General features: G+C 42.6%; 1 protein-coding gene across 7 annotated transcripts in view; it reads right to left on the bottom strand.

Annotated features, from left to right (window-relative positions):
* birc6 (baculoviral IAP repeat containing 6) overlaps window positions 1-17191 on the bottom strand; it is a 143995-nt gene that overhangs the window by 85555 nt on the left and 41249 nt on the right. For all 7 annotated transcript variants that reach the window (XM_088086964.1, XM_088086969.1, XM_088086967.1 and 4 more), the window contains exons 39-56: window positions 16980-17133; window positions 16762-16878; window positions 16457-16617; window positions 14965-15091; window positions 14714-14824; window positions 13248-13506; window positions 12545-13116; window positions 11422-11597; window positions 11218-11314; window positions 10306-10500; window positions 9974-10174; window positions 9528-9807; window positions 9184-9440; window positions 7176-7284; window positions 6663-6893; window positions 5238-6099; window positions 4314-4457; window positions 960-1089 (exon numbers count right to left, since the gene is read on the bottom strand). In XM_088086964.1, the coding sequence (XP_087943090.1) occupies window positions 960-1089; window positions 4314-4457; window positions 5238-6099; window positions 6663-6893; window positions 7176-7284; window positions 9184-9440; window positions 9528-9807; window positions 9974-10174; window positions 10306-10500; window positions 11218-11314; window positions 11422-11597; window positions 12545-13116; window positions 13248-13506; window positions 14714-14824; window positions 14965-15091; window positions 16457-16617; window positions 16762-16878; window positions 16980-17133 (4183 nt within the window). The remainder of the gene's footprint in view (window positions 1-959; window positions 1090-4313; window positions 4458-5237; window positions 6100-6662; window positions 6894-7175; window positions 7285-9183; window positions 9441-9527; window positions 9808-9973; window positions 10175-10305; window positions 10501-11217; window positions 11315-11421; window positions 11598-12544; window positions 13117-13247; window positions 13507-14713; window positions 14825-14964; window positions 15092-16456; window positions 16618-16761; window positions 16879-16979; window positions 17134-17191) is intronic.

Raw genomic sequence — 17191 nt, 5'->3', positions numbered from 1 at the left:
GTTATGATTAGGACTGATGTTGAATGAAAAATTAAATTTAATAAAAGTAGAAAATAATATTATTGTATAATATCTTTAAAAGCATGATGAAGCGCATTTTGTTTGCAGAGCAATATGAGTGTGTGCAATATTAAAGCAGGCCCAAAGGGTTAATGGGAAAAATCACAGTATAGCTTAGGACTGTGTTAGCCAACCTTTTTCACTCACAAAACTGTTAAAACAATGCCTGCATGTTCAACAGCTGCATATGACTTTGGGTTATCAGACAGTGCATTGATAAGAGTCATTAAGAGGGCCTAAAGTCTGAAAAAGGAAATGTCGTATTAATTTTTTGCATTCTCATCCTTGTAATTGTCTCTAGACCCATCAGTTATGCATTTTGCAACAGTTTGAAGCAGCCCAGACCTCCAGCACAGGAACTGTTGGCCTGCTTCACCAAGTAACAATATGAGCTGACAGTGTGCTCTGTGTGAAAATGAGCTGTTTCTCACAAGGTCTTTATTTTAAAGTCATGTCTCCACACATTTGAAATGCACAGTAATTATCTGCTTAATGATAACACAAATATGAGATTCAGGTTATTTGACAATCTGAGAGTGAAGTCAAAAATGCCCTCTTGGTGTAAAATATGAAAAAGCTAATTACCATGAATTTTATCTCTCCTAGCTGCTGGGGATGTAAACAAGAGGTAGAATGTTGCCATGGAAACAAAGAGTACAGTTACCTCTGATTTGTGTGTGTTTGTGTGTCTTATTGGATTGTTTTTATAGAGAATTACTTTTGATACTAAAGATAAGTGTCTAACAATGATGATTATGATTTTTTGAGATACAGAGGGGAGAAATGGGGTGGATGACATGCAAAAACCAGCAGCATAGTCCTGGGAGTGTTTCGGGAATGTGGTTTGTATTTTAACTACCAGCCCATTTAGAAATGAAGTTCTCTGTAATGACACATACCAGAAACCCGGTCAAGGACTTCAGCCAGGGTGGTGGAGATGGGTAGATGGAGGGTGCGGTACTTGTGGCCTGCTCCGTACATGGGATGCTGGATCATGTGGCTGGTGGCATTGATGCGTCCTTTGTATAACTGGGGAGAAAAAAGGAGACAGACAAAATGTTATAAAAATAAGTTGATCGTATTAGCTTCAGGATATTTCAGTGACTAAGACTTATTAAGAGAAGATCGGTGGTTGGATCCTCCTGTCTACATGTCGAAGTGCAAAACACTGTACCCTAAAATGTTCCTGAAGGCTGTGAAGGCCATTGGTGTGCATGTTTAATTGATAAGCAGGTGGCACCTTGTACAGTAGCCTCAGCCATCAGTGTGTGAATGTGTATGTGAATGGGTAAATGCGACATGTTGTGTGACACGCTTTAAATGGTCAGGAGAACAGACAGGCACTACAATTCATTAACCATTTACCAAATAATAATAATAATAATAATAATGGGAAGTTTTGCAATAACATGCTGATTCAGATGCAGGAACTACCAAGCTACCAACCATGCAGCGGAAGTGGGGCACAAGTCTACAGACACGCCACAGCTCTGTGAAGCTGTACTTTGGCACAGTGGTGCTTTTAGCTAAATGCTAAAAAGTCCACAATGACAATGTTAACGTGCTAATGTTCAGCAGGTATATTTAGGTAGACCATGTGCACCAAACTAGCTTAGTGTGTTAGCATGCTAACACTGGCTTGTTGATGGGAGTGTCATAGTTTCACGGTTACTTGGAAAAAAAATCAAAGTATTGGATGGTACTTAAAGTGATAGTTGTGGATTTTTGGAGTGCAGCTGTATGAGATACTTATGTATAGTCAGTGTATTACATACAGTAGCTGGCAGTCGGCACCCAGCTCCCAGTTTGCAGAAACAGGAGTTGAAATCAAAACATATTTTAGCAACTTTAAAAAAGGCCTACATAAAGAAATCAATATCAGTCTGTGTGGACAATAGTATTTTCACAGCTTTACCTTGCCATCACATAGCCTTTTTCTTTGGCACTACATTTCTCATCTGCCGCCACTCAGCTGTTTGTTTCAAAAAGTGCTGTTAGCGGCTGTTACTCGATCCGACTGAAACTAAACTTCAATTTGAAAATACTCAATACAGCGTCCACTTAGACTGATATTGTATTTTTTATGTAGCTCTTTTTAAAGTGGCTAAACTATGTTTTTTTAGAGGCGCCCAGTAGCTCTATTGATAGAGTGGGCACCCATGTATGTACAGAGGCTATGTCCTTTCCATAGCGGGTTCCTTTGCTGCATGACATCCCCTCTCACTCTCTCCCCCTTTTACACTTAAAAGGTCCTATCTAATGAAGGCAAAAGCCCAAAAAATAATCTTTAAAAAAATCAAAAAGCATTTTCATATCAACCCCTCAATACAGCCCGGCAATGCTGAGCTCTGTGGTGCCTGCCCCCAAACCAAGAGTGCACTGACTGCCAGCTACTGTATATAATACACTGTCTATACATATGTATCTCATACAGCTCCACTTCAAAAACCCACCACTATCACTGACACCCAATACTTTGTTTTTTTTTAACAAACTATCTTTTTAATGAAAAGTCCCCATAGTTATTGCAAATTATCCTGACCATCTAAACCATATTTCATGGAAATTCATCCCATGGTTACAGAAATGCTTCAGCTTGGACTAAAGTTGTGAACTCACAACTGGACCGAGTGAACCACCAAATAACCTACATACTGTCAGGGTGACACTGCCATCCTGAGAGCCAAACTGCTTAACTTACACTGGTCCAGTTTTCCACCTCACAATAAATGGACATGGAAAGTCAAAATACACTGGAGTATTGCTAAAACCAAAGACCATCATTAGTTATCTGTAGGAAGGTTGTCAGTGATCAAGGTCACGGAATTTTTAGCTGTAGAGGACAGAATAATCTTAAACTGACACCTAATTTGTATTGTTTTATCACTCATTCAGTTACTTAGTGTTACACAGTGGGGCTGTGTGTTATACTGGAAAAGTTTGTCCTTTGGGGAGCATCAATGCACTCACTACATCTCATGACAAGTCATGATATTCTGGGCCGCTGCTTCTCAAACAGCTTGTCTGGATCAACCAAACGACCTTGTCAAACCCAGTCCTTCTCTGCTAGTGAGCAACAAGAAAAAAACAGCATACAACCCTTAGAGCAATGAGACAGCTCGGATGTTACAATGACTTGCTTTGGGTAATTAAAACCAATTTTTCTACACCCTGCCTCCAGACATACCCGCACACACACACAGTCCTAATAGAGCGTTCCTGACAACCAATCATTGAGCTGTGTAAAATATGGAGCATTAAGGTGTCACTGAGGACACCCTAATGCTCCGCAGCAGGCATGCATCAGTCTGAGGGGAGCACTGTGATTAGAGGAGGCTCCTGCTTCATACTGCTGTGCTGTCCCCTGGTGGTCACAGCTCACTCCAATCATGTGAAACTGGTAACACAGCAACAGTTTGTTTCATCAACACGGTGGACTATCACGTTTCGCATACTTTATTTTGATTTCTTTCTAACTGGCTTCAGCAACATAATGTTACATCTGCTTGGGGTTTTTTTTTTTCTGCGAATTGATTGCATGCTGTCTGACTGGTTCAAACAAAGTGGATCTGTGTCAACTTGCTGGAAATAAATAGCATCAGAAAATGAGGGAAAGTGAATTGATTTGTGGCACACCTTTTAAATAATGTACTTTTTAATCTGTGGACTTAGGGGAAGGTAGCATTTTTTCGAGTGAAACAGCTCAAGTCCATGTGAAGTAACAAGTCACTGGTGTAAAAGTCCAACTCGAGTTTTTAGTCTTTTTTGACATAATGAAGGTGAGTCTGAAGTTATAAAATTTGTGACTCGAGTCCACACCTCTGCCTAACAACATGACAAAATCCTTGTATGTGAAAACCTACTTTGTAAAAAAAGATTCTAATTCTAAATTATGGTTCTCTGAAGATAATTGTTTATGACTCTGCATGGACCAAACATGTCATCAGTGAGCATCAAGCAAACTGAATGGTTGATCAGATGAAACCCATAACTTTCCCTTAAGGCATTTCCATATTAGGTACAATTGCACAGTTGGAACAGTACACAGTGTTCATGCTAATAAAAAAATAGTCTGTGGGTCAAGTTTACTTGGATCCAGGCCCATGTCCCTGATGTAAAAGCTCTTACCGGTATTCAGCCATGCTAGTGGCACTGTAAGGCTGTTCGTAGTCAGAACTGATTACACAAACCTATTTCTTTACTGTCTGAAAGGGAGAGAGAGCAAATCTTCAAGAACAGAGAAAGTTACCCACCGGACAGGGGGACTGTAGGAAGACGGTGACCTTCTCATCCTCCAGCATGAGCTGCAGGAAAAGCCTTCGAATGAAGCCTGAGATGTTTCCAGAGATGGGCACGTTGCCTCGCTGGGGAGCAGACTGGAAAAGCTCACAGAGAACCTGCAGTCAGAAAACACAGTTCAAATCAGTACAGAGATAGAGACATACATTTCTTATCAATACCACCAAGGCCTTTACGGGGTTCCTATTTCTATAAGAAACTGCCTTGCTTATTTTAAAAACTTGACTTGACTTTAAAGACTTGAACTATCTTTTAAATAGTCATCTGTATTAGGCTTGGGCTGTAGCACAATATTACAGTATCAGGGTATATTATTTAGAAATCCTGAAGGTATGTTTTTCAATAACATCATACATACAGGTACTCCTCTTATCATTTAACTCAATATATGTAGTGCACAGCATGCACCACCAGAGCTAAGTCTCCGTTCTATACCAGTGGAACAGGCAGCTGAGCTGAAAAACACCAAGAGAAATTACAGGACTGTAAACAGCCGGCAGCCAGCAGGCAGAGAGACCAGGGGATTAATGTCATGTTTTTTACATCTAACTTGGTGAATTAAGGATTTATTTCAGCCAAACCAGAGCTGGTGTTTGTTGGAACAGTGGACTTACTAACTAAATTACTAACAAAAGACAAGACGAGGCATTTAAGTCTCGTCAGTCTTCAGTAACTGAGAGAAAGTTAAATTCAAAAGGTGTACAGATGTATTCCTCTGTTTAATATGGAAAACAGGTGTGAGAATATTACTTTTCATTTTGTGGGTTTCTATTGTGTATTTATTGGTCTGAAAAGCTGAAAGTAAGTAGGACACATCCTGTTGGTTCATGTGTCATATGGCCTAATCTCTGTGGATTGAGTGGATAATCAGAGCAGACCTGAGCCATGAGCCGCTGGTTGTTGGGGTGGCACGAGATACACTGGAGAAAGAAGGCCACAGTGGCATTCTCCAGAGCTGTCCTCTGCTGGGTGGTGAGTCCTCCTGCCTGCCCAGAAGATGCCAAGGAGAAGCGTGATCCTGAAGCCTGAGGCTGGGATGGAGGGGGACCTGCCGTGGATCCAGAGCCCAGAGACTGACAGCCTGCGTTGGCACCAGCACTAGCACTGGCACTGGAATGGCAAAGCAGGAATAGCAGTGCCGTCCACAGCGGGTTGACCTCTGGTCCCCCTAACCAGTCTTTCATGGCGTGACTGTTGCCTACTTCAGTCAGGAAGCGCAGCACCGGAGCAGCCAGCTCTGCAGCCAGAGGAGGCCGAATGTGTGAGGAGGACGAGTGGTAGTGGTGGTGGTGATGTCGTCTCTCGGCCTGAGCAGCAGGCAGAGGTAGGTCGGCACTGGCCAGGAGGCCGACGCAGAACTGGGCCAGGCTGCGCACCAGCAGCGAGGGTAAGCCTGAGTCCAGCAGCTGCTCGATGGCTCCTGGAGACTGGGAGGCAGCCGCCAGCGTGGTTAACTGGGACTCGGACAGATTAATGGGGGGTCTTGCGTGCTTGGAGTCGTCAGTCAGTCCTGCAGCATTGGTGGTGGCGTCGTGCTGCTTTTTGCCATCGTCAGTCATGGCGAGGCGGTGATGCTGGGCTTGAGAGTGACTGGCGCTGGGCATTGAGACGATCCCCATCCAGGACATGAGCAGAGAGAAGTAGCTGGGGTGGATGTGACACATAGAGCACAGCAGGCTGTCCACAGCCTTCTTCAGCACAATGTTGCACGGCAACGACATGGACCAGTTATAGAGCAACCTGGAGGAAGACAGAATGAACAGAATCAATCACCAGCCGAAAATCTATGTTGTTAGTACTCAAATTGCTGCAAAATCCATACTGATGTAGTGAACAATTATTAAGGCATTATCATGGAGAGTAAGAAGGGTAAATAGTGTTTAAACATCCACAGATTCCACTTGGTGCAATATTCATTTAAATATATTATTTGACAAATAACAAATGTTATCTGTTGTTTTATGTGTGTTTTTATCCATTTTTTTCATTTTTGTTAGTTGTTTTATCATTATTTGCTGACTGTGAGTTTGTAATCGATTGTTCTCCGGCATTCTTTTATTTGTCCTTAGCTGTGAGGCACTCTGCAATGGTAGTTCCAAAAGATGCTGCATAATTTCAGTTATTATTATCTATTATCATGACTTAGGTCAATTACACTTAGTCAGAGATGACTAAGGGGCTTTAAGAGGCCGACTACTCTCACTTCTTTGTCAACTGACATGAGGGTAACCACATACTGACTAAATTTCCCCTTTTGGGCAACCTATTTATGGATGGTCTTTAGAATAAGGAAAAAGACTGACTCAAAGAGCTCTCTGTTGAGCAGTGCAGGCAGGTCGTAGTCAACAGGCAGCTCGTAGCTGTGCCACAGGATGGCTGCCACACAGTGGAGGTGGGAAGGCGAAGGCATGAGGAGGCCGTACTCCCTCGACGATGCAGAGGAAGAGCTGGCGCCAGTGTATCCCATGGGGCCACTCATCTTGTGAGCCGCAACCCGCGAAGAGTCATGGACCCACTGAAGAAGAGCCTGGATTCTGGAGGGTAAAAAATTCGGAGCGAGCAGCAATAAGTAATTCATCCTGTGGTTTGGAAAAACTGCTTTATCTCCTTAGTACGTCAGTGTGACGTCACAGTGGAATTCATATGCACCAAACACGACTATATGATAGTAAAAGATGACAAGGAGAGCGAAAGGACAATTTTTACTATCAGCTCTTAATTCTGTCTGGAATATAACCTTGATGGAAAAGTGTATCTCATGGGTTGTTATTCTTATGGAGGGGAGCTTAAGGACACTTGGAGTCGGGATGATGTACCTGTCTTTGGTTCCAGAGTCCTGTGTGGTACCCAGCTGGTACAGAATGTCAATGGTGGAGTCTGAGGAGAGGCCGTTTAGTCGGCCAAACAGCAGAGGACTGTTCAAATCTACAAAGACAGAAGCAAAGACTACAATAAGGATGGCTCTCACGTTCAAAAGTTAGCAAGCTTTTACAGATGTTTTCTGATACCTGTGAACTACCATTAACACATACGATAGATTTTTTTTTTCTTATATTTTTTGGACATTTTTTATAGATGTGCAGGGTTCTGTTTTCTAACCCATTACATTTCATTCTTGGAGGCTTACTGTGAGGGGTAGATGACACTTAATGATGCTTAAATCCAGATCGGGTCTATGCCTGAAGCTAAACACAACAATTTTTGGAAGTGGAATCCCAAAACTTTGCAGAGAAGCAAGCTTGGTCAGTTGTGGATATTATATATAATTTATTCAAATATTTCTCTTTCTGGCAGTGCCAGTCATCTGCATCCATGTGTTGTATGCCATTTAGGAATGTCCAGAATACCATTTTCTTGGCCTTCAGAATTTAGTTGCAATCAACAGCAAATATTTGAAGCACAGAAAGCAGCAGTATACTAGCTGGAACCTTCTTATTTTTGTTCTCATTATTCTTATCTCTTATTCTCTCCCCTAAAACCTTCTGTTCACCAAAAACCATACAATCAAAATTGGTGGTTGGGGTGCAAATTTCATCCACTATTCATTGAACTAAAGGTGGTGCTCTAACAATCAAGTTTACACAGTTTATCAATCATTATCTCAATCTCTCCATTCATCTGCATCTTTGCTCCAAACATCTTCTGCTCAACAAATGTCAAATTTTGCAGCTTCATCTAAATTTTCTCAAAATCTTATCTTTGAGAGCTTGTCAGAAACTGTTGGGTCCATCATCTTGTATCTTTAGCAAGATCAGCTGACATCGCTGATTTGAAGTTATCACAGAAAGTTTGATGCGTTATGAGATTAAAAGCATTAAAAGCTGTATTACAGTTAAATTTTACAAACACTCTCATAAATGAGAATCTAATCTATTGTAGGGATTTGTGCCAAATTCTGTTAGCAGGCTCTGGGGTGGACACATAAAATTTGTTTACGATAAAGTTGTGTTTTTTCCATGTTTGTACATGACCTGATGGTGAGCTGATGTGATCAGCAGTTAAAAGGTGGTTGTTTTGAAATGCGAAGGTGAAGTGTTCAAATACTGCTTTTGCCATGCTGCATGTTATGTGAATCTTTACATTTTCCAGAAGTTCTTCTTCTCACATGTGGCAGTATTTGTGTATAAATTACTTAGAATTTAGAATTTAGAATTGGGAAGAGGCAAAGAGGCAGAGGCTTGATTTGAGACTCACATTTGGCAGCACCAGTCAGGTTCGACCACATCAGGTATGAAAGAAGCAGGTGCAGGACCAGATCTGTTCTCGCTTTTAGGCTTGTTTAGAACTCCAGCAGAGATGTTGCTTTTCATTCGGCAGGACTGCTTTATTTATGCCACTTCACTCGGTTTCTACTAATTAGTGCAACTGTTACACAGTCTGCATAAGAATATTTGAAAGTGCTTTAGTCTGATTGTCTCTGTGATTTCAGATTTTTTCCCTAGAAATTTGTCCTACTTTGCTTCCTGAAAAGTACTATGTATTTATACTGTTGATTCAATGTCATTAATCAATTGAAAGCGCACCAACTGACCTCTGTCTCTCTCTATCGATCTGAGAAATTAATGGTAAAAAATGCTGACCTGTAAAAAACAAAAGTATCACCAAATTGTTTGTGAAGTCTTGCAGAACAAAACACTTACTACTTGCTGGGGAAAAAAAAAATTGAAATATGTCCTTGTCAAATTCTTTCAGGCTCTGACATCCTAAGGACCTCTTAAGGCAATTAGTCTGGCTATTTTAGGTCTATTTGATGCTTTTTAAGGTTGTGTGGCTCTGATGCCTGTGATTAACAGTCGAGCAGTGATGCAGCTGTGTGTGACTCACTGGCAGGGTCGGTGCCAGAGGCGGCACAGTTCCTCAGCAGAATGTCGATGAGTTTGAGTCCGATGCGAGTGGACTGCAAGCCGATCTTGACAAGCACAGCCTCAATGTTGGGTGAGTGCATGCCGCAGTAAGGTGACATGAGCAATGCTGCGCAGGTCTGGAGCAGGTTGGCGGTGGGTGCAGCAGCACTGGCCATCATGGCCTCCAGGTCACTGACATGAGTCAGGCAATGGTGGAGAAGACGCAACCACCCGATGCTGTGCAGGGAGGAAGGAAACGGTTAAAATAACACCCACATCTGATACAAATGGACAAACTTTGAGTTCAAAATCAGTTTATGGTACCTGGTTTTAGAGACTTGGTCCTCAGATGGCAGGAAGGGGTTGTTGACGGTTGCAGAGGAAGTGTTACCGAACGCCGTCAGGCCCAAGAGTTTGATCTGAGACAGACCCAAGGTGCTGGCATCACGAGGCCGGTGCAGCCTCAGGCAAACAGCCGACGCAACCTCAGCCTTCACTAGCTGAATCTTTATGTATGTAAGGCCACTGGTGATGACCGGCGTGGAGAGAGGCAACATATTGACCCCGTCAGCACTGATCTCCACCGAGACCGAGGATGGGCAGGCTGGATGGTAGGAGGAAGAGGACAGGGCAAAATATAAAGGAATGACAGTTGAGGTCTCATCTAAGATTTAGGTGGCCGTAAAGTAGTGATGGATATGCACTTTGAAAAAAATTGTCAAGTTAAATTTTTCTAATTTGCTTTCCTTATTAAATTGGGTGAAACTTACTGGCTAGAGATGCGAGGTGAGGCTGGATGTGGAGCTCCTTCAGCAGCACAGCAGCAGGAAGGTGGATGGTGAGGTCACACCAGGCCTCCTCCGGCAGGAAGATGTAGGACCACGCTGCTGAGCGGGCCCGACGGTGGGGTGGGGTCGCCTGGAGGAGGACCTCTGCTGGCTGTGCTGTGGGGCTGCTGGATGTGATGGTGCCTATGAAGGGAGAAATACATAATTTAGAATTACAAATGAGTACATGTAATTAGTATTATATTACGTTCTTTCAATATAAAGATATTGTGCCAGAGGATGTAACAGCTTAAGTCAAAAGTTAGGGAAAGCACCTAAGGGAGCAAAGTTGTGGAGTCCCTCAGCGTTGTCCGGCTCTGAGGTCATCACTCTGGCTTTGAGGTTGCCGTCTGCTGTCTTTCCAGGACCTGAATCTAAGAACTTCATGATGGTGGACACCATGCTGCGTGCCGTGTTCACGATGGCCCGGGTGCTGGTCACCATGTTGTTACAGATCAACTGCACGCCACCTGGTAAAACACAGCAAGGTTACGGTTTTTAATTGAATCAGATGCTACAAAAACTGTCTACATTCTGGAAAATATTTAACAATGGTGCAAAATTTTAAAAGTCCTTCTGCAGTTGGGGTTTGACAAAGAAGTACCTGCCTGCAGTGGGATAGGACTCCTCCCCGATAAATCCCAGAAAAACATTGAATTAGGAAAACTATTGTCACTTACGGCTCCTTAACACGGTGACATTTTGAAATGTCTGACATGAAAGTTCATGTGGTAAAATCTTTGGTTGTCAATGCAAAACAGCTATAGATCACACTGTGATGGCTGATTTGGAGCCAATCAGAACAGGACATGGCACAGAAGGTATTAACTAACATTTCATGAGCGCCATTTTTGAATGAGTGTAAAAAATTAAAAGACATGCATGGACACAAGCAAAGTAAACTATATTTGTAGGACTGCTCTATTTTCAAAACGTAAGAGCAGCATTGACTGTTGATGTGAGTTGATATTGTTTCTGCTTCCACTGTAACACTGCGATGAACCACAGCTCACATCTGCCTCAAATCAGTATCTTTCAGTCTGAACCAGAATTAGACCATGAAACCCATCTTGCACAAGACAACACACAATAAACAAAAACACCTCTGTTGTTGGTGTACAGTCTGAATATGCATTTAGTTTGAAGGTTGGGGTAACTAAAGGTCAGTAAGAGTTGTGTGTACCAACCCATGTCATGGAAGGCCTTGAGAGCCTCGCTGGTATCCAAAACTCGCAGAATGAACCACAAAAGAGGCTCCGACAGCTGACAGGTGGAGAGAGACCCCTACAAAACATAAAATAAAAATACAGATTTACACAAGTTTTGGTATTGTTTGTAATGTACTTTGATATCAAATCATCAAAGCCCAAACACCTAAAGTCGATGCTCACCTGTCTGCCCATGTAACCACAGGCCATGTATGTGAGGATGGGCTGTAACATGACCTGGACTGAGGTGGCCCTCTTGCTGAGGGTGGTGAGGATGGTGAAGAGGCCGTCACCCACTGAGATGGCATCCAGACCGCCGTGGAAGTTCTCATGTTTGGTCAGGTGGAGGCCGCTGGCTCCTGAGGAGCAGAGAGGAGAGCCAGCTTCAGCAGAAGAAATTTATCATCCCCAGATGTCATTTTTTTTGGTCCTCTGGTCCCTCAAGGGAACAATTCACCCACGAGGGAAATTCTTTTATTTATCAACTAACAAACAACACATCATACTGTCTCTCAAAAGTTTAATGCAATGTTTCAGAAAAGTACAACCAACTGCTGCTGTATGACTGACATTACTAAGTCAGTTTACTGATGTCATGGGTCCTTTTTTGACATGATTTTTCATGAGGGCACTCTGGGACGGCTGTAAACACAACAACACAAAATTAATAAGAAAAAGAATACCTCGGCATAAAAACTGTAATATTGTGTTTTCTAATAAGCGACTATGTGGGAGTATGTAAATGTTAAACAACAAGGGCACAAGAGCCCTGTGGAACTCCTGACAATTGGGAAACTGACAATTCCCAATTTCCACATGACTGACCTTCCTGAAGGAATGTGGTTTCTGTGCTTTGTGCTAACAATGACATATTATCCCTTTATTACGTTGCTATGGAGAACAATTCAACTTGAGCATTCATTTGGAGTAATTTTTGTGTCCACCTCATGAATGTAAATCCAATATCCACTCTACTTTTAGCACAATTTTTGGTCTCTACCAACCCCTTTAAAAAAAAAAAAAATATCTGTGTCTTTAGCTGCTAAATGCTTCACTATGTTTAGCAGCTAGTCTCTAACTGTGTCTTTCTGCTGATTGTTACTGGGAAGGTAGTGTAGAGTGGGTTCATCAGAGCTTTTTCACTGAAAACAGCCATCTGCTGCTGCTGGAAACCAGGTAGATGAGAACAGTGAGGGGGAACCAAAACCATACCGTCGTGGGCGGTAAAAACAAAACTGAGGTAAAAGATGCTGAAAATGCTGGTAGAGCTAGGAACTGCAGTGCTCTTGTTCTGTGATTATCTTACCTATAATCATGGCCATGGCGCTGCTGTTGCACTGGCCCAGTGCTGATAGGATTTGGCTCATAATCTGCTGATTGGCTAGCACAAGGTCGGCCACACCTGCGGGGGGACCCTGACTGAACGCAGATCCACCAGCCACGCTTTCTTTGCTGCCACAGACCTTCTCCTCATCTGACACGCTGCTATCAGCAGCTCCGCTGCCGGCCGGCGGCAGCCGTCCGCTGAACTCTCTGTCCCCAGATAGAGGCAGCTGCACCAGCACATTGACCAGCTTGAGGAGATCGAACATCAGCTGGTCGCGTGTTGTCTCTCCACAGACAGCCTTCGCATCTCCTGGCCGGATGATGTTGGCAAACAAACCACCGAAACAAGCCCGGGCGCCAACAGAGCTGTCCGAGCCACTGCGGGAAACCACTTTGTCGGAGCAGGTGATGTAGTGGTGAACCAAGAATGTGATGGACTCTATGACGGAGGAGATGGTGGCCACTGACACCACCTCGAAGTTTTGCTCCAGAGTAAACTCCAGTAATTTCACCTGGGCATCCAGTGGACCCTGCCCTGACTGGAACGGACCCCTGAAAAGTCAAGATGAACTATTAGCTTCCAAAGACCAATCCTAGAGCATCTATTAAAATAACGCTGATGTCTGTGCTGTAACATGCAAACACTACTGATAAAATATATTTCCCAAGAAGTGACTGCATACCTCTCAGTGGACAGGATGTGCATGAGTTTGAGCAGGAACTCGCTGAACATCTGCGGGCAGGTGGAGGACAGGTGGACCTGCAGGCGGCTCAGGAACTCGTGCATGGCCTGGGTGGCGGTGGGTCCCACCTGAGAGCTGTGCTGGCTCGTCCCATTGGTGCTGCTGCCGGACAGGAAACGCACCAGGACATGGACCAGTGTGGGATCAGACACCATCTGCTGGGCTGTGCTTTCCTGAGAGCTCATCCCGTTGCTGGAGGCTGGAAGTTCAAACACATTTTATATAAATCACTGAACGCCTGACAACTGACAACTATCAGCTACAGAATTATAAGGGGAAAAACACACCTAAAAACCTGAGTCAAAAAAGTCTTAGACTGCTGACCATTTTCAAAGGTAGATTGCATTTCTGTTTCTCTCAAAGCTGTTTTTCCAATTATTTCAAAGCATAATGAAAATCACCTTGCTGAGAATTAAAAGTTGTCCTTTTATAGTCAAAGTGACAGGATGTTATTGCCCCATGGTGATGAATTTTTGAGCATGAGGCATCCAAAAATCAAGATTTGAATACTGAAAAACACTGCATTTATATTTAAACAACCAATAAGTATACCTGGATGTTTCATGTGGACCTGTAGCATATTCATGAGACATCTTTACTTACAGCACCCCCCAAGTGGTCCAGTTTGGACAAATTGATAGCAATTTCTTAATTAAGTGTCCTAAAGTTAGAGCTGGCACATGTAAACATTTGACCTTGTTTCATGAAATAAATCAGCGACCATTCCATTAATACATCAAAAGCATTCATATTTCTAAAATATTTCTTTACGCCAGACTGTGTTATATTTCACACTTACTGATATGAACCAATCCCTGCAGACATAGTGACTAAGCTCTTTCATGGAACACAATCAAACAAATGACAGAGAAATAGTCTCTTGAGAGAAAGACAGACGGAGGTCAGGTTTCAATTAACCCCCAAAGTTCGCAAATTAAAATTGGGAATATAAACTACGCCTCATAGAAACAATTTCGTAAAAAGGAGGTATTTCAGTTGATCCAAAAAAAAAAAAAATAAATATTTCACAAAACTGCAATGGAAACACTTTTTTTTGGATTTTCTAGGTCACATGATGCTATGGCTATGAGCTTGTCAGTAGGAACTGGCTCCCTCATGATGCAGCAGGAGCTACAAGAGGCGTTATTGCATCATCTGGAAGGTTTGAATCCACAATTCCTCCGTGAAATCGTGGACTATCAACTCCCGGAAATCCCTCATACGTGGCCACTCCCACAAACGCAGTCATCTCGCAATTGTCTTTTATTGACCTTTCGAAAATGTCGCTTTAGTTTTGTGCAAATTTGTAAGGGAAACCTGCATAGCGTGAGTGTTTGACTGAGTTGTAATATTTTCACGAGTGTTGCTGACACACAGAGGGAGAGCAGTGACAGTGGAGTACTGACCGCAGGGTGCCATGTTGGTCATCAGGGTGAGAGAGTGCAGCACCAGACACCACGTTCTCAGGGAGGTGTTGGGGTACCACGCCAGCACCGTTAGAAAACTGCTGATGGACGCTGGAGACACACATGCACACACACAGAGAATATAATACATGTATAAAAAAAAGAATTCAATAAAAACTAGGCAATGTAAACCAGAGTTTTCCAGCTCTCTCAGAGGTTCTGAGAAGGAAGGACAATGTGGTGGTCCTGACCTTGGTTGAGCGGTATGGTGGGCACTCGGCTGGCGTTGAACAGGAAGATGTCTGATCCGCTTTCCTCACTTCCTCCAGAACACGTGTTGAGACTGAGTGTTAACCACAGCTGCAGCAGGGACTCCAGCTGAGAGAAGACAACAGGTTTTAATTCCCCTTGCTCAGGGTTCCTGTAGCTTAAGACAAATTAGATTTAAGACTGTTTTTAGTACCATCTGAATTAGGTTTAAGACAGATTTTCTAAAACCCAAAACTGAAGGACAGTTTTCATTTGCCCAAATGTTTACTGTAACATCAAACATGACTTTTTTGTCCAGTGATAAAGAAGGTCAAATGTTTGAAAAGCACAGTTTTTAGCATCTAACACATGGAAAACAATGAATGTATCTTATTATCATCGGAGTATCTATTTGGTTTACCAAAAGAGGTGGGAAATATTTGGCATTTCTGGCCAGTTTTCTGGGCGATTTTGTGTTTCTCAATCGATTCAGATTCCCATCATGACAAGTTTAAGAAGAAGAAATTATTAAATTATTTAACAAATGAACAGATATACCAGTTCTTTTGAGATCTTTGAATGCAAGGTCAGAACTAAACAATTCATAAAATCCTACTTTAGATATCTGAGCATTTTTAAGACTTTTGAAAGATTAATTACTTATCTTTAGATTAATGATTTCAATTCTTTTTACGACTTTTTAAGGAGAACTCTGCCTGTTTCCTGTTAGACATTATAAGTACGTTTACAAGGTATCCTCAGTCAAGTTTCTAGTATGAAACTGGTTCTGATCCAGACTTTGCAAGCTATCTGCTACCAAACATCAAGTAAAGGGAAGAGGCTACTAAACATAACTGCTCATAATTAGACTCCAAATTCCAGATAATGCTTGATGTTTTTTAGAATGACACATGGATGATTGAGTAAAATGTATGTATGGGGGACATTAAAGTACATTATCTAATTTAGTTTCTCAGAAAGAAAAAAAAGGAATATCTGAATCCCAAAATCGAGAAGCAAATACTTATCCAAAATTATCAATTAGCAGTCAAATATTAGGTTCCCGCCTTAAAAAATTAACAGAAACTGCTTCAAAACAACAACATTTTATGTCCTTGAGTGGCTCAATCAGAGTCTACACTTCAATATGATACTAAAATTGGAATTTGGAAGAGATAAAAAAAGAAAAGGGAACGGATGTATCAACAGACTCAAGGCTGAAGCAGACTCCACTTCAGACTGCAATCACTCAGGTATTTTGTGTTTCACATTTTTGTCAACGTAGAATGAGTTTTTCATCTATTCTTAGTCTGTGACAACTTATTAACATTACGTGAAGTGGGTTTTTTTTGTTATTTGCATTTTTAACATAACAAAAATGATCCATTTCATTTATGCTGTTTGGAATGCAAAACTTTGAAGCTTAATATCTTAAAACCGCTAAAAACACAGATGGAACCTCATCATTTTACTGTGGCTTTTGTGTGTGCTGACCTGTACGTGGTGGACCTGCAGCATTGAGAAGAGCTTGTTGAAACAGGCGCTCAGCATGGGGATGGATGAGGACTGGACCATCAGGCTGCTGGCTGGAGGAGAGCCTCCTCCATGCAGAGCCCTCAGCAGGGAGTCATCAGTCCCATTGGAGGCCTGGCTCACTGAAAAGCAGACAACAAGCACATCTTACAGCCACGATACATACTGCAGACACCCAATACAAACTCTATCAAAACATTTTGTCCCCAGGTTGTTGAGCACTTAGGTTCAATTACTAAAGACCGTGTCCTGCTCTGTGTGGTTACCTGTGGATGAGCTTGAAGTGAGGGCCTGAAGAATGGAGTCGGCCTGTAGAGTTGCCATCATTTTGAGCATCAGTTCAGCCTGCTGCTCCAGGCCCACTTCTAGCCGGGCATCCAGTGCTGTGACACACAGAGACAAAAGGTCAAAGATCAAATGGCAGGACATCATAACGTTTATTTAGAGAGGTCAAGACCAGCCCCAGAATCCAGCCTCTACTCACCCTGTGACACGGACACTGACAGACTCTGAGACCCGGGCTTTTCAGCAGCAACTGGAGGTTTGGACACTGGGATACCAACACCTCCAATGTACGGGTTGTACCCGTATGTGCCATAGTCAGCGCCCCAGTAGTCATACCAGGTGCTGCTTATAGGCTGAGGACGGACATAAAAAGGAGGGGACGTGAAACATGAGGGTAAAATGGACTCACTC

The sequence above is a fragment of the Plectropomus leopardus genome, chromosome 13 (assembly GCF_026936395.1).
Source record: "Plectropomus leopardus strain MGB_pleo_1.0 chromosome 13, ASM2693639v1, whole genome shotgun sequence".
Classification (NCBI taxonomy): domain Eukaryota; kingdom Metazoa; phylum Chordata; class Actinopteri; order Perciformes; family Serranidae; genus Plectropomus; species Plectropomus leopardus.
Note: the sequence above shows the minus strand (reverse complement) of the source record. Positions and strands in the feature narration are given on the sequence as shown.